This window comes from Lagenorhynchus albirostris, chromosome 11 (genome assembly GCF_949774975.1).
Source record: "Lagenorhynchus albirostris chromosome 11, mLagAlb1.1, whole genome shotgun sequence".
Lineage (NCBI taxonomy): Eukaryota > Metazoa > Chordata > Mammalia > Artiodactyla > Delphinidae > Lagenorhynchus > Lagenorhynchus albirostris.
The window spans coordinates 6,328,393-6,343,029 of NC_083105.1; the positions used below are offsets into that span (position 1 = coordinate 6,328,393).

General features: G+C 62.8%; 1 protein-coding gene across 2 annotated transcripts in view; it reads left to right on the forward strand.

Moving 5' to 3' along the window:
• SCUBE1 (signal peptide, CUB domain and EGF like domain containing 1) overlaps nt 1-14,637 on the forward strand; it is a 126,108-nt gene that overhangs the window by 83,234 nt on the left and 28,237 nt on the right. For both annotated transcript variants that reach the window (XM_060164693.1, XM_060164694.1), the window contains 3 exons: nt 5,437-5,553; nt 11,893-12,015; nt 14,470-14,586. In XM_060164693.1, coding sequence (XP_060020676.1) covers nt 5,437-5,553; nt 11,893-12,015; nt 14,470-14,586 — 357 coding nt within the window. The remainder of the gene's footprint in view (nt 1-5,436; nt 5,554-11,892; nt 12,016-14,469; nt 14,587-14,637) is intronic.

The following is a 14,637-nucleotide window of genomic DNA, read 5'->3' on the forward strand; positions in this document are numbered from 1 at the left end:
TGTGGACACTGCTCATGACGGGCTGCAGGGTGATCCAGAGGTCGGGGGGCCAGCATGTAGAGACTGGGCAGCCGGGGAGACCGGGACCACTGTGTAAGGGCCTTGCCGGGGAGCGTGGCCTTTATCCCAAAGTGATGGGAATCCTAGAAGGCTCAGGAATCAACTGAGGGGAAAGGGTCAGAGGTCAGGGTGTCCACGGCTGGGCCAGGAGAGCCGGTAGCCGACCCCCTTCGCGGCGGGCTGCAGGTGGTCTTGGCGGCAGAAAGGCCGGTGGACCAGCCCCGACTGAGGCCTGACAGATCTCGGCAGGGGACTCGGGCTACTCCCGCCACCAGGGTGGTGCCACGTCAAGGGGCAGGGCAGACCCTGGGCTCGCGGGGTCTCTGTAGGTTGCTGCGCCCGCACCTGGGCCACCGCTCAGAGCCTCTGGGGGCGGGGCCAGAAACCTGCACGGTCGACAAGCTGCAGGTGGAAGACCCTCTGCCCAAAGCCCCACCGCTTGTCAGGAGCTGAGTGTGGCCCTCGGGCCTCTGGACCCGCGTCTCACCACAGGCGGCTCACCTTGGCGCCCTGTGGTCAGCGTGTTGTGCTGTTTGCAGGCGGTCTCCGAGGCCTGAGCTCCCTCCCACCCTCTCGCCCTTCCGTCCAGCCCGCTTCCACCTCAGCGTCACCTTCCAGTGCCCGTGACTGTGGCCGCTGCCGGTAGACTCATGGTCCCCTGTGCTGTCGGGTTCATCTCCGACACTGTCCCCCACCAGGCCCGGCAGGGGACAGGGGCTCGGTCACCTCGCATCCTCTCATTCTTCATGGGGCCTCCAGAGTCCTGTTCTTTCATCTGCTGATTCAGCAGAAATCAGGCCCCTCGCCGTGCCGGTCCTGCCCTGGGTGCTGGGCACTGGGGTCACCTGGAGAGTGAGTAGTCACTGGGGGAGACCACCGCCCAGATGCAAGCCCAGGGCCTGGGGAGCCGGGGAGGCGGGCGCCAGGAGAGCTCCGGAGGGGCCTCCTGAGTCGTGACAAAGGCGGGAGGCCGGGCCATGGCAGCCACCCTGCTCGGGGCAGGTGGGCTGAGCGCTGGGGGTGAGCCCAGGGATGAACCACTAACCCCTGAGGCCGGGGTCGGTGTCGGGTTCATCTCCAGCTCCTCTCTCACGGCCACCCAGCACCAAAGGAGTCGATTCCAGACTGTTGGTTGCACAGAGGAGGGAACCGTCCGCTGCCCCGCTGGGCTGAGACCTCCAGAAACCAGGGACTGGGCGTGAGGCACGTCTGCCCAGCGCAGCAGGGGTCAGGTGAATCAGCGGCTGACTTGGGTACTGAGGCTCCACAGGCGGAGGTCCTAAGGGTGGCACCAGGAGTGAGCGCGCGGTCACCACTGTGACAGCTCACCGAGCACCGGCACGCGCGCACCTTGTCTGGGCCTCGCGACCGAGCACCGGCACGCGCGCACCTTGTCTGGGCCTCGCGACCGAGCACCGGCACGCGCGCACCTTGTCTGGGCCTCGCGACCGAGCACCGGCACGCGCGCACCTTGTCTGGGCCTCGCGACCGAGCACCGGCACGCGCGCACCTTGTCTGGGCCTCGCGAGGACCAGGTGGCAGGTGTTCCATCTCCACGGCACGCGGCCAGAAGCTCAGGCCCTGCGACGTGAAGGGACTTGCCCGACCCCGCGGGGCAGCATTCCGAGCAGTGTTTTCTGCCCCTGTGCCTCCTGCGTCAGCCACTACACTGTGACTGAGACCGTCCTTCAGGCCGGACCTCGCCCCAGACCTAGGGTGGTGCAAGCTCCCAGCGCCAACTCAAGGGGCGTCCTGCTGCCGTCCGAGCCCCGGCCGGGCTGCACGGCACGTCCTGCTGAGTGGCTGCCCGTGCCACCGCTCCCCTCCCCCACGACCCCGCCCGGCGTGGCCCAAAGTGGAATTCCCCCAGGGAAACACTAAAGATTGGCCTTTTAACACATCTGGGGTTTTCCCATCTGCTGAAAAGGGGCTCACTCCCAAGCCCCTCCCCACTTCAGTCCCCCGACGCCAGCCCAGCCTTGTGGGTGAGAGTTCTCCCCTCTCGCTGGGTGAGGAGGCCCATGGGCGCACCTCGCTGCCCCCTCAGGCCACTGGCTCTGCTGCCCACTGCAGGCCGCCCCCGAGGATCCCCCCGGAGGCCTGGCTCACTCAACAGCTTGGAGTCTCACAGTCTTGGGTTCCAGTACTGGCTTCTCCCAGCGGCTGTGTGACCTGTGCGCTCACCCGGGGCCCTGCCCTTAGCAGGGCCCACAGTTAGCTGAGTGCTCCGCTATCTGTTGGAAAATTCTTAACAATTTTTGAACAAGGGCCCTTCCCTTTTATTTCACACTGGGTCCCACAAATCGTGTAGCTAATCCTGCCTAGAAAAGGTCCTTTACTCCTCTGAGCCTCGGTTTCTCCACCTGCAAAGGGCCCATGGTGGGGGAAGGCGCATCCTTGGGGCAGATGGAGTAGCATTCGTGCAGACGGGGCGCACTGGGCGGGAGCTAGAGAGCCAGGTACGCGCTTGGCTGTGCGGGCCCCGGCTGGGGCTGGCTGGGGCTGGCTTGGATGGAGATCTGAGCTTGCTGGTGGGTTAGAGTACACCCACCGGGTCCCACCAGCCCTGCCCCTTACCAGCCACGCTGCTCTGCGCCGATTCCCAGCGTTCGGCACCAGTTCTGCACCTGGGAGGCGAGGGGCCGTCCACAGAGCTGCTGTAGCGTGGGGGAGCCTAGTGCAGCGATGCCTGTGGGATGGGCTGGCCAGCACCCAGGGGAGCCCAAAGAGCTCTTGTACCAAATACTGTCTAGGGTAACACAGGAGACTGAAAGGGTGCTCGCTACAGGGGAGAGATATGCCCTGAGGGCGCAGAGAGCGGGTGACCATCCAGGCTTGACCCCGGCCCCAGCTCGGCCTCCTTCTCCTACCCAGAGGGCAGGTGCGGCCAGCAGGTCTCCAGGACCCCGGTCGCTCGGGAGGCCCAAGATTCCGAGTCCCATCAGGGCCTCCAGAGACAGGAAGGGCCTGCAAGCCCCCTGGAGCCTGGTTGGCCGGGTCCATTTCTCAGGGACACAGTCCCCGGTGCCCACGCCACGTCCCACCTCCACCACCATGGAGAGACCCAGTGGTCATCCCGCTGTCGCCAAGTAAGGCCACCCAGCTGTGCCCCAGCCCAAGCTCTCGGCACCTTCTGCTGCCCGCCCCCTGCTCTCGGGCCTTCCCCCTGCCTCACCAAGGCCTGAGCCTTAACTACCTGCACCTGGAAAACAGGCAGGTTCTCTGCCCCCTCTCCAGAGAGGGGCTCTCCCACGTAAAAGGCTGGAAAGGCACATGGGGGTACCGTGGCTCTGGAGTTGAGGGCCGGAGGCGGGATTTCCCTCTCTGGTTGTAACCTCAGGGTAGGAAGCTAACACTGTTGAGCAGCTACTCCAGGCTGGGCCCTGGGCCAGATGCTGTTGAGTGTGGGGTGTCTTTGATCCTCCCCTCAGCCCTGGGAGGGAAGACTTGCCGTCCTCACCTGCCAGGTGTAGGTGCTGAGGTCGAGCCCCGAGGGGCGGACTCACTGGGTCACTCAGTGAGCGACAGAGCCAGAGTCACACCCTGGCCTCCCCACCTCCACTGCCCCAGTAGACGGGCGGCGGGGGAGGCAAGAGGGCCTGCGCAGGCGTGTGCGGGTCAGAGCTTGGCCCACGCGCACGTGGAGGCCAGCCCGCATGCGCACACGGAGGGTGGGGGGCCTCCTTTCTGCGTCTGGAAGCTGCTCGTGGAGGTCTCTGCGCTGACCTTGACCCATGAGCAGGCAGGAGGCCTCCCAGCCACTGGGCAACATGCCCCACAGCAGGCAGACAGAAGCTGGAGGGCTAGAGTATGGGGAGACACGCTGAAAGCCTGGGAAGAGGCAGGGGCGAGGAGACTGGCCTTGCGGTAGCGGTTACAGCTTGTCCCACCGCGGTGAAGGCTTCAACCTCGAGAAAACGGGCAGTGGCCCCGGGCAGCAGGCAGCCCCCGAGTTCAGGATGTTAAGGACAACCGCCATCGTGGTCACCCCACAGAATCACACACACACACACACACACACACACACACACACACACACACACACACACACACACACACACACACACACACACACACACACACACACACAGAGGGAAAGCCCAGTTTCCTCCTCTCCCTGCTCCGTCCACCCCCCTACAAGTTGAAGTTCAAAGGAAAGACATTAGCAGCAGAGACTCCTGGCAACGGGGGGTATGTATTCATTTAGTCATCACTCCTGTGTTCATCCCCAAACTCCTCCCGGAGAAAATGGAATGCACCTTGCAGGAATGCAGACACCACAGAAGGACAGACAGAATAAATGGGGTAGGGGGAAAGTTCTGGGGAGAGACCCGCTGGGGCCAGGCAGCCAGGGGCAGCCACGGTAGACAGGCAGGGGATTTCAGGTTATAAGAGGTGGGGGCCCTTGGCGCTTCCCTTCCTAGCAGCAAAGGGGAGAGGGAAGTTCCCACAACACCAAAGCACGCCAGATGCTCAGGAAGAAACCCAGGTTGAAAGGCTCAGAGGCCCGGGAACTAGGCTCCTCCACGTGCCCCGGTGACCCAGGCGTGCCAGCCCCTTCTCCGGGCCTGGGGAGGATCAGTCTCACCGCACGACGAGCTCGGTGACCTTAGTTACGCCCCAGCCACTCCAGCCCTTTGAATTTGCAAGAGGAAAAAAAAAAAAAGCACTAGACTAGCTTCAAGTGGACAAAAAACAGACGCCTTTGGCTTATCGTTCAGCGAGAACAGATGTTGGGCTGAGAGCCTCATCAAGGTGATGGATGGTGCGCGGGCTCTGGGAACCTCCCCTTGCAACTCCACGGCCAGGGCCACAAGCCATTCCGCGCTGAGACGAGTTTGGGAGCCCCAGTAACTGCCAGTCTGGGTTCGGAGTCCAAGTCCAGGCAAGGCAAGGGTTTAGGAATCTGTCCCTGGGTGGTTAAATACCAGCCCAGCCGACCTCAGCACTGGCCCTGGTGGTGGTGTTGACCCTGTTGGCACCGCTCCCTGCGGTTTGCAAACAGTTTTCCCATCCATCATCATCAGAGGGGAAACAGTGTCATTCTCCCATTTTACAGATGGGGAGCCTGAGGTTCAGAGAGGCCCCACAGCTAGAGTGTATCAGAGTCAGAATTTGCATTGGAAACATTCATTTATTTATTTATTTTTGGCCACACCACGCGGTACGTGGGATCTTAGTTCACCAGCCAGGGATCGAATCCGCATCCCTTGCATTGGAAGCACGGAGTCTTAACCACTGGACCACCAGGGAAGTCCCCAGAGCCAGAATTTGAACTCAGGTCTCCTGTCTCAGGAGATTCCCCCCACAGGTGGGGAAAGGTGGTGGCTTCTGTCCAAGGAGACTGAGAGTGTCTTTTTCTCTTTCCCTCCTCAGAGACGTGTGCAGTAAATAACGGAGGCTGTGACCGGACGTGCAAGGACACGGCCACCGGCGTGCGATGCAGCTGCCCGGTTGGATTCACACTGCAGCCGGATGGGAAGACGTGCAAAGGTCAGTGCGCACCACCTCCCTCGCCGGGCCCCGGGTGGTGCAGGCAGGGCAGGAGCGGGGCGGCACACTTGGGCTGGGTGTGCGACCACACATGGCTTCAGGGGCGAGGGTGGTCAGCGGCCACGTGCATTTCTGTTGGAGAAGCTAAGAAGAGGGAGAGTCAGCGCCAGCGCTCCCCAGCAAGGCTCAAGGGAGCCCCAGTTCCACTGTATATTGACAGGTTCAAGCGGGGCTCTGATATCGAAGAATGTGGCTTCACCCTGGGTTGAACAAACGGGGTACCTTTTCTTTGGGCTTCCTAGGCCGGCAGAGGTTCCTTGTGGCCTCCCAGGGGGCAGGGCCAGGCTGGTTCCTGTGCTCACTCACCTTGGCCGGGGTGCGTTCTACAGAGCTGGGGGCAGCAGGGCACAGGGCTCAGACCAGGCCAGGATGGTCTTCTTGTCGGCGTTAGCAAACTGAGGACACTGTGTGTCCTCGTCACTGGAAGAGGGAAGGTGTGCAGGGGGATCTCAACCGGAGGACTAAAGATGCAAAATTAGAAATAGGGATTGGGAAGGTCAGGAATGGGCCGGTCTGCCGGCTGCTGGAAGCCAGAGAAGGGTGAGCTTTCTCTGCCCACTGTCCCCGGCTCACTCCGAGGTTCCTGAGGGCCCGCGGGGGCTCAGCCGTGTTGGGGACCCCTCAGGAAACAGGAAGCAGAGGGGCTGGGAAGCCAGAGCTGTCTGAGCCCTAGGACTGAAGGGGCCAGCCCTACAGCACGGGGGCACCAGCCCTACAGCACAGGGGCACCAGCCCTACAGCACGGGGGCACCAGCCCAGGCAAAGACCTGCGGGCCTTGGGCCGGGAGGCAGCCCTTGCGAGGAGTGAGGTGCAGCCCCTCAGCACTCCCAGACCAGCGCTCAGATCCCTGCCCAGGCTGGCTGCCCTCCTCCCATCACTCTGCCTGGAAGCGGGCAGGCCCGGAGGCCAGCATGGAAGGGCAAAGGAGCCAGAACTTCCAAAGCCCAGTGGGTGAGAAGATTGACAGCGGAGGCTCAGGTGATTTTGAATAGTCTGAGATGGGCTTCTGAAGCCTGTAAAAATAGAGAGCATGTGACTTCTCCTCCGCAGCCGCTCTGCTGGGAAGAACCTAGTGATTATTGACAGAAATAACCGTTCTCCCACCTGTTTATTTGAAAATAAAGTCCTTCTGTAGCCTCCGCTCAGCCCGCTTAGAGCGAGGGGTGTTCCGGGTGGGCGGGGGCTCTCTGAGGCCTTGCCACGTGGGCTTAATGCCAGGAGGGCTGGCCAGGGTCCACCGCAGACCCAGCCGTCCTCATAGCCCAGCAATGTCACAGCAGGTCCAGCCAGTTGCCCTTGGAGCCAGGACAGAAGAAGGTAGAATCGGGCCACCCACACCCCGTCCAAGGCACAGCGCTGACGCAGGACCGGAGGGGTAGGGCAGGGCTTAATTCCAGACTCGAGGCCAGGAGCTCGCCGCTGGGAGCTGACCTGTCTGGGCTGGAAAGGGGCCTCAGCAGTCACATGGCCCACAAGGAGCACCTAAGGGGACGCTGACTGCTGCCCCCTGCCCATCCTTGCTGGCGAGAGGGGCATCCATCCTCACCCCACCTTGAGTCTGGGGTAGGGGGAGATGTTGAAGGGGGCTGTCCACACAGCCCCAGGCCCGCCAGTCTGAGCCTCCGACCATGTTTCCTGTGTTGAAACAACTGGACCCTTTACCCAGAGCTGCTCATTTGCCTTTAGCCAACCCTCCTCACTCCCGCTGCCCTGGAGTCAGGAAGTCCTTTCGTTCACGCATGCACCAGATGGGTTTTCTGGGCTCCTCCTATGTGCAAGTGCAGGGGAGACCAGGGAACGAAACAGAAATTCCTTGGGCCCAGGGATCTTCTATTGAGTAAAGAAGACAGACTTTAAAAATTAAAGTCTGGGCAGGGGGTAGGGAGAGCGGGGAGGATGGAGGAAGAGGCTCTAATCCAGGCAACATAACTGCTGTGCAGAGGCCTGGGGTTCCAGGACCCAACGCAGCCAGGGTGCCCAGATCTGGGGATGGTTCAGGAGAGGTCCAGGAGAAGGGGTTGGCCCTTCATCCTGTGAGCCTCGGCCAGGCCCCAGACACTCTTGGGCAAGGAGGCACAGGCCAGAGTTTCGTTTGGAGACAGTCCCTGCCACTGTTGGGACGGGTTTCTAGGCAGGGTCGGGAAGAACAGGCTCGAGGTGACAATGGTTTGGGCCCGGGGTGGCAGCAGAGGTGGAGAAGAGCTGTCTGAATGTTGTTACACGTAGAATTTGAGGATCGTGGGACTGGTCCAGAACTATATAGTAAGAACATCACAGCGTCTCCAAATCAGGGAACCCTGGAAACCAAATGTTGACCTCGAGACCCCCGGGTTTGGAGTCTTAGAGCCTTGGGCTTACAGTCTGAGTTTCCCGGGGCCTGGCTGGAGGGACGCAGGGCAGGGTGCAGGGGGCAAGCCAGCTGGGGATCCCCGACAAACCGAGGCCCTGGCCCTGGGATGCTGCTCCTCGGTCAGCATGCACGCCCTGGTCTTGGCAGGGCCCAGAGGAGGATATTGAAGGTTCAGTGTTTTCTGGAAGCCAGAAGGTCATTGCCAAGCAAGACCAGTGGCTGGAGGTCTGGGAAAATCCAGAGCTGAAAACCCAGGACGGCCGGGGATCACGTGGGCAGGTGGAGGCCTGCCCCAAAACATCAGGGCCATGGGGGGCTCTGCAGGATCTTCCCCGTGCCCTTGCTTTGTCTCAAGAGTGTGGACAGCCCAGTCTCAGGGCTCCCTGGTTGGCGCTGTCCTGCTCGATACTGGGAAGCGGGCACCTTGCTAATTGGCCCTTCTGAGAGGAGGGAGGTCTGGGGCCTCAACTTCCTGAGCCAGAGCCTGGGTTTCCTCAGAGACACCAGCCCCTCCTCCCAGCACCAGTCTGGGAGGACCGCCCCCAGCCCCGCCTGTTGGCCCTCTTCCCTCACCTGCCCTGTGCTGGGCCAGCCAAGCCCAGCAGCCTGCCCTCCCCCTAGGCTGCTCCAGAGTGATGCCAGCCCACTCCCACAGGCCCGCCCTCTGCTCCCACCCAAAACCCGCATCCACGTGGCCTCTGCGTTGCCAGGCTGTGCCGCCTCAGTGGGGTGGGCAGAGGGGGACAGGAGCAACCAACCTACTGCGTGTTCCCATAGCTCACCCCACACCTTTCCCCCCAACACGCACTGATGTTCAAACATTGGGTGACGCATCGAATGTTCCACTAACCTCTCAGCCCCCCGACTCGCTTATTTACTCATTCATTCATCCATTCGTTCAGTGCCCCATCCTCCTGTGCAGGCCTCATGCTGGGCCCTGGGGCTCCAGGTGGGAGCCAGGTGCCCCGTCTGTCATCCCGCTGAAGGCAGGTCCCATGACAAGGGAGCAGCTAACTCTGGAGAGAACGTCAGGGAAGGCTTTCCAGGGGGTGCTTGTTCCCCAGGCAGGGTGGGGTGAGGGCTGCCGAGACAGGATCCAGGCGTGCAGAGAAGAGGAGGGCGGGGCCGCCGGGCTGGGCCGGGGTGTGGAGGGGAGACCGTGAGCCTCTGTAACCAGGTAGGGGACTGCTGGCCGCTGGTGGGGCCCGGTGGGAGCACAGTAGAGAAGGAGGGGGGTCTTGGAAGGGTGGGAGGTGGAAAGGGGGCAGAGGCTCATCAGAATGAAGGCCGAGGGGCCGTGCGAGCCCACTGCCCCCTCACTACAGCTGAGGCTAGAGCCTGGGAGGGGGCTCCCCGACTCTGACCCCCAGGCAGCCCGCTACACCAGCTTGGGCCGCAAGCGAACAGCGCCTCGCACCTCCTGTCTAGCTGCCGTGACAGCCCCTGAGCCGACAGGCCCAGATGGGGTAGGGGATGGGATTGCAGGTTCCAGAAGGCCTGAGGCATTCCCGAGGAGGCGAGCCCCATCTGCACATCCAGTCGTAGTGAATGATGCTGGACAGGTGCCTGCTAGCAGCCCAGTTTGCAGATGGGGAGCCTGAGGCTCAGAGAGGGGCCTTGCCCTGCCCAGGGTCACGGAGCTGAGCGGGCCCTCCGTTCTTCTGTCAGAGGCTTTTAGCCAGAATCTCCCCTGTCTTCCTGTAACCCCCGGGGGAGGGGGCGACGGAGAGCCCCAGCCTCTGTCTGGACAGGCCCTCGCTGCACTCGAGGTCTGCTTCCTCTGAAGGCCGCAGGGCCAGCGTGCCGCACTGACGGGGCCGTCTCTGGAGACACCTGGGGCTGGGCTCAAGTCGGCCTCCTGCGTGGAGCTGTGACCTCCCCCGGAAAGTGGGAGATCTGGCCTCGGGTTGTTTTGACCGTCACACGAGACCTTGCCAGAAAGTGCTTGGCCTGGTCGCCAGCATGAGGTGAGGCCCGCCCAGCAGGTGCCGTGACCCCCAGAGGGTCCTCCTACTTCCTCTGGGGCGTGGGCTCATCCTGAGGCCGCTTTGTTCCTGAAACACAGGCTTCGGAGCGCGTGCAGAGTTTGCAGTGCTGAGCGGTCTCTGTTTTTAGCCATCATTTTGGTGCACACGTAGAGCACCTCCTGTGTGCAGAGAGGTGAAGGCCCAGCCCATGAGGCGGAGCCAGGGCCACACACGCCCTAGCGGCCTCCCTTAGTCGGGCCACTTCGGATTCCCCGCCCTTCCCATCTTCCTGGCACCAAAATCGTCAGCACACGCAAACAGAATGGGTCCTTGGGGCAGAGGGACCTCGGGGAGGCTGGCCGAGGGCAAGGAGGTGGCGGACACACCCCCTGAGTGTCCTGTGTTCCCCAGAGCCCAGCCCCACCCGGGCCTCCACAGGAAAGCAGCTCTGGGTCTGCCCCTGCCCGACTCGCTGTACCCGTTCCCCTCGCAAAGGCTCCGAGAGTTGCCCACCCGGGGGTCTCAGCCCTGCTCTCTTTAACGCCCCCGCCGTTCTTCTGACGTTTGGGGTTTTTTTCTGGGGTGAAGAGCATTCTGTGGGGGTGCTGCCGTAGGACTTCTCAGCAGGTGTCAAGTCCAGCCTGTTCGATCTGAGGAAAAGAGCTGGGAGCAGCGTGGTGAGAGGCTGCGCCTGAGACCGGAGTCTTTGGAATAGGACCAAGTCTCCTCCGCGGGGCTCGGGGAAATGGGGACAGATTGACCTTGACAACTGGCCGTGCCAGTTACACGGGACAGGGGTGTCCGGGCCTCACACTCAGGCCAGGCTCAGCGGGTGCTGGAGTCTGAGTCAGCAGCTCTGTTAAGATGTGGCCAGTGACCAGCACAGAAAGTCCTCTCTCTGCCGGGGGCGGGGGGATGCCTCTTTCACCGCTTCCTTTTGTGCCCTCCTCCAATCAGGGTGGGGACACCTTCCTGGACGTCATCTCCTACTTCTGTTTCCAATTGCTGGGCTAGGTCTGGGGGGCCGGCGGGGGGGTGACCAGCGTGGGGGGCCCGGGAGCCGGAGCCCAAGAGGAACTTCGGAGTGAGAAAAGGTACCTCAGGGACAGGGTCTCTGACAGCTCAGTCTGCCAGATGGACCGGGAGCCCGGGGAACAAGCCCAGGGGAGCAGGGCAAGGAGGGTGGGAGGGAGCTCCTGGGGGTGGGGGGAGCTCGTGAGGGAAGGAGCTCCCATCACTAGAGGTGTGCAAGCCGAGGCCCACCGGCAGGGGTGCTGGGAGGCCTTCAGGGTGCAGCCGCAACTCGTGACATGCCCAGTGAAGAAACAGCTCAAACTCACCTGCAGGCATGGGGAAGGGGGAGCGACAGGAACCAGGCTGGGAAGGGAGGCGGCCCAGGAGCGCCCGTTCCCGCCACCAGCCGCGGCACCTGGAGCCAGTTACCCTCCCGGCCTCGGTCTCCCCGTCAGTAAAGCAGGAGCAACAAACCTACTTTGTAAAGAGTTGTTTGGGCCCTGGCTGAGCACCGTCGCCTTAGGGATGTTATTTCATTTCATCCTCGTGACGTCCTTCCACGTAGGGGCGCCTCTGATCCTTATTTTAACAGACAGGGAGCCGAGGCCCCAGGGGTCCAGTAGCTCGCCCAGCCCAGAGTCACAGCCTCCGGGAAGCAGCCCCCTGCTCCCGGCCTCCCCGCCTCCCTGGCACCTCCCCGGGGATGAAAGGGCGTGGGAGCGTCCCGGTCCCTGTTGTTTGGCCCGGCACCGCAGACACCAGTTCCCTCCCTTCGGTGCACAAACGCCAGGCTCGCCAGGTCCTGGGGGCAGCAGTGTCTCCCGTCCTCCCACCCCCACGGCTGTGAGCCAGCCCCCCTTCCTGGGCTCAGCCGGGGGACCCGAGGCGGCCCGGGCAGCGCAGCCCAGCCCACTCTCTTCGCCTCGTCCTGCCGCCCGGCTCCGCAGACATCAACGAGTGCCTGGTCAACAACGGAGGCTGCGACCACTTCTGCCGCAACACCGTGGGCAGCTTCGAGTGCGGCTGCCGGAAGGGGTACAAGCTGCTGACGGACGAGCGGACGTGCCAAGGTGAGCCGCCCTGGTCCTCGTGGGGTCCCACCCCTCTCAGGCCACACAGGCTCCCAGGAGGGTAGGCGAGCCTGGGGTGGGCGTGTCCGCCGGCCGGGCCGGGCCTGAGGGGCCAGGGGTAGTTTTTGTGTCCCTAGCCTGTGCGCTTGCCCTCCTGTCTTCCCGTCCTTTATGATTCTAGGGGCCCTGAGAAGCCATCCAGCCCCACCTCTCCCTGATACAGAGGGGACCTGAGGCCCAGGGAGGGGTCGGCCCGTGTCCCAGGTGGCGCCGGCTCCTCCCTCCAGAGGGGGCCTCCCAGGCCACCGTCAGTGGCTTCAGAGGCCAGGTGGATGCTGCCACCTGGTGGAAGCTGTAGCACGTGGCAGGCGTGCTCCAGCAGCCCTTCCTCACCTCCAGGTGCCCTTCCCCTGGGCACCTGCCAGGAGCAGGGGTAATGGGAAGAGAGACCTGGGCAGAAGCCAAGCATCATAGCCCGGGACAAGTCCCGCAAACATCCTGGATGCAGTGAGAGCCCAGGGGATGGGCAGTGGAGAGACGGGTCAGGGAAGGCTTTGGGGGAGGGGACACTGGGGAAGTGCTTGAAGGATGAATAGGCATCTTCCAGGCGGAGCCAGGGAGGCAAACCCGACCAGGAAGTGGCGCTTTTGGGCTGAGGGGGTGTGAGGAACCAGAAGGAGCACCGTGGAGCTCGATGAGGCCATTGAGAAGGAGCCGGCTTCGGGGATACGCGCAGAGGGTGGGGCCGGGGGTGGGGGGCCGGCTCAGTTCCATCGCTGTTACCCTGTTGCCGTCCCGTCGTTTCATCTCCACGAGGTCCCAGGAGCCACAGGCTGCACCGGGCCGCATCTGGCTTGCGGTTGCAGCATCCGCCTCGTAGCGGTGCTCAGAGGCCGGCCTGGGGCAGCACGAGGCCCCGAGGGCCCCGAGGAAGGCGAGAGCAGAGGCTGGTAAGGGAGGGTCCAGGGCCAGCCCGTCCTGGGGCTCAGCACGTGACCTGAGCCCGTCGCTTCCCCTCCCTGGGCTCGGCCTCCACCTCGCTGCTCGGGCGACCTGGCCCTGTCTTCCTCTCGGGGCACAGGGGCCCGCTGGGAGCACAGCACCCGTCCGGGCTCCGATCAAGGCTCCTCTGCACTTTGGCTTTGTCTCTCCGTCTGCCTTGCCGCGTTCTGTGGACGGCTGAGGGAGGGCCCTTGGCTTTGCACCCCCAGCTGCCCTGGGAGAGGGGAGGGCGATGGCTGGAGTGCTCCGGGCTCTGGCTGAGTCTCCTCCCCCCTCTTCCTGACTCAGCTCTGCAAGGCCCTGGGGCTCCGGCCCACCCCTGCTCCAGCACAGCCCCTGGGTCCCCAGCTCCAGCAGGCACTCAGGGCCCTGGGGATGGGGACCCCAGACACCTCCCCAGCCCCCCTGAGCTCCACACAATCCCTGAGGATCCAGTGCTGTCACCTCCCAGCCTTTGCCCGGAGTGCCCTTCCCCCACTCTCATCCCTTCATTCCAGGCTAGCCCCATCCTTCAGGGTCTAGCCCAGGTGCCACAGCCCCAGGAGCTCTTCCCAGATCCACCCCCAGGAGGAATCACATCTTCCTTTGAGCACCCACAGTGATTCCTTCCTCGTGCTCGTGTTATTACAAACACATATGCTATGAGCGCGTCTGTAGTCACGTGAGCAAATGTATTCAAAGAACAGATTCCAGCTGCAGTGCCCAAGGAGAGGCAGGTCAGTGTCTGCCTTGCCCTCGGGACCCCCATCAACTGTCCCATGGGGGCCACCCTGCTCAGAACTTACGGCCAGGATAGATTTGTCTCCTGCAAACACGTAGTTCATTTCCTCCTTTCCAGCAACAAGCACTCCGTGGCCCTCCCTCGTTCCCTTTTTATCCTGGCTGCCAGGGTGGTCAGAATCAAGTGTCACATACTGTCAAGGCTACTTTGTTATTCCCCATGGGTAGCACCATCCCTACCCCCACCCCCCTTTCTGTCTGTGCTGTTTTCCCCATTTTCTCCAGAGACATCTTGGGGTGATGGGGGAACACACTTTGGTCGGCAGTCAAGTGGTCTGTTTTCATGTCCCAGTTCAGCCCCTTCCCCAGGCAAGCCCGTTGGTTTCCTGCAGGTGTGGATTAAATACCTACCCTAATCCCACTGGAATGGGAGATATCAAAATGGCAGGGATTCGTAATAATCCCTTCTACTCAAAATATTTCTACCCTGCCCACCTCCAGAAAAGATGTGAGGCAGCTTCTCACCCAGACACATGAGGCTAATGGAGACAGAATGGAAAATTGGGCAGCGACACGAAGTCTGACGTTTGCTGTGCGTCGGCTGTGCGCTGAGCCTGGGGCCCCAGGACTGTCGGGCACAGAGGTCTGTTGAGTGACTGAGCGAGGGGCAGGCCGTGCCATCCACCACACCCTGAACCTCCTCCCACATTTTGTCTCCCTGTGGCCACACAGACGTCGACGAGTGCTCCTTCGAGCGGACCTGTGACCACACCTGCATCAACTCCCCGGGCAGCTTCCAGTGCCTGTGCCGCCGCGGCTACACACTCTATGGGACAACCCACTGCGGAGGTCTGCAGCTCGCCCGCCAGGGCCACCTCCCCCCAGAGGCACGCGCCCGGC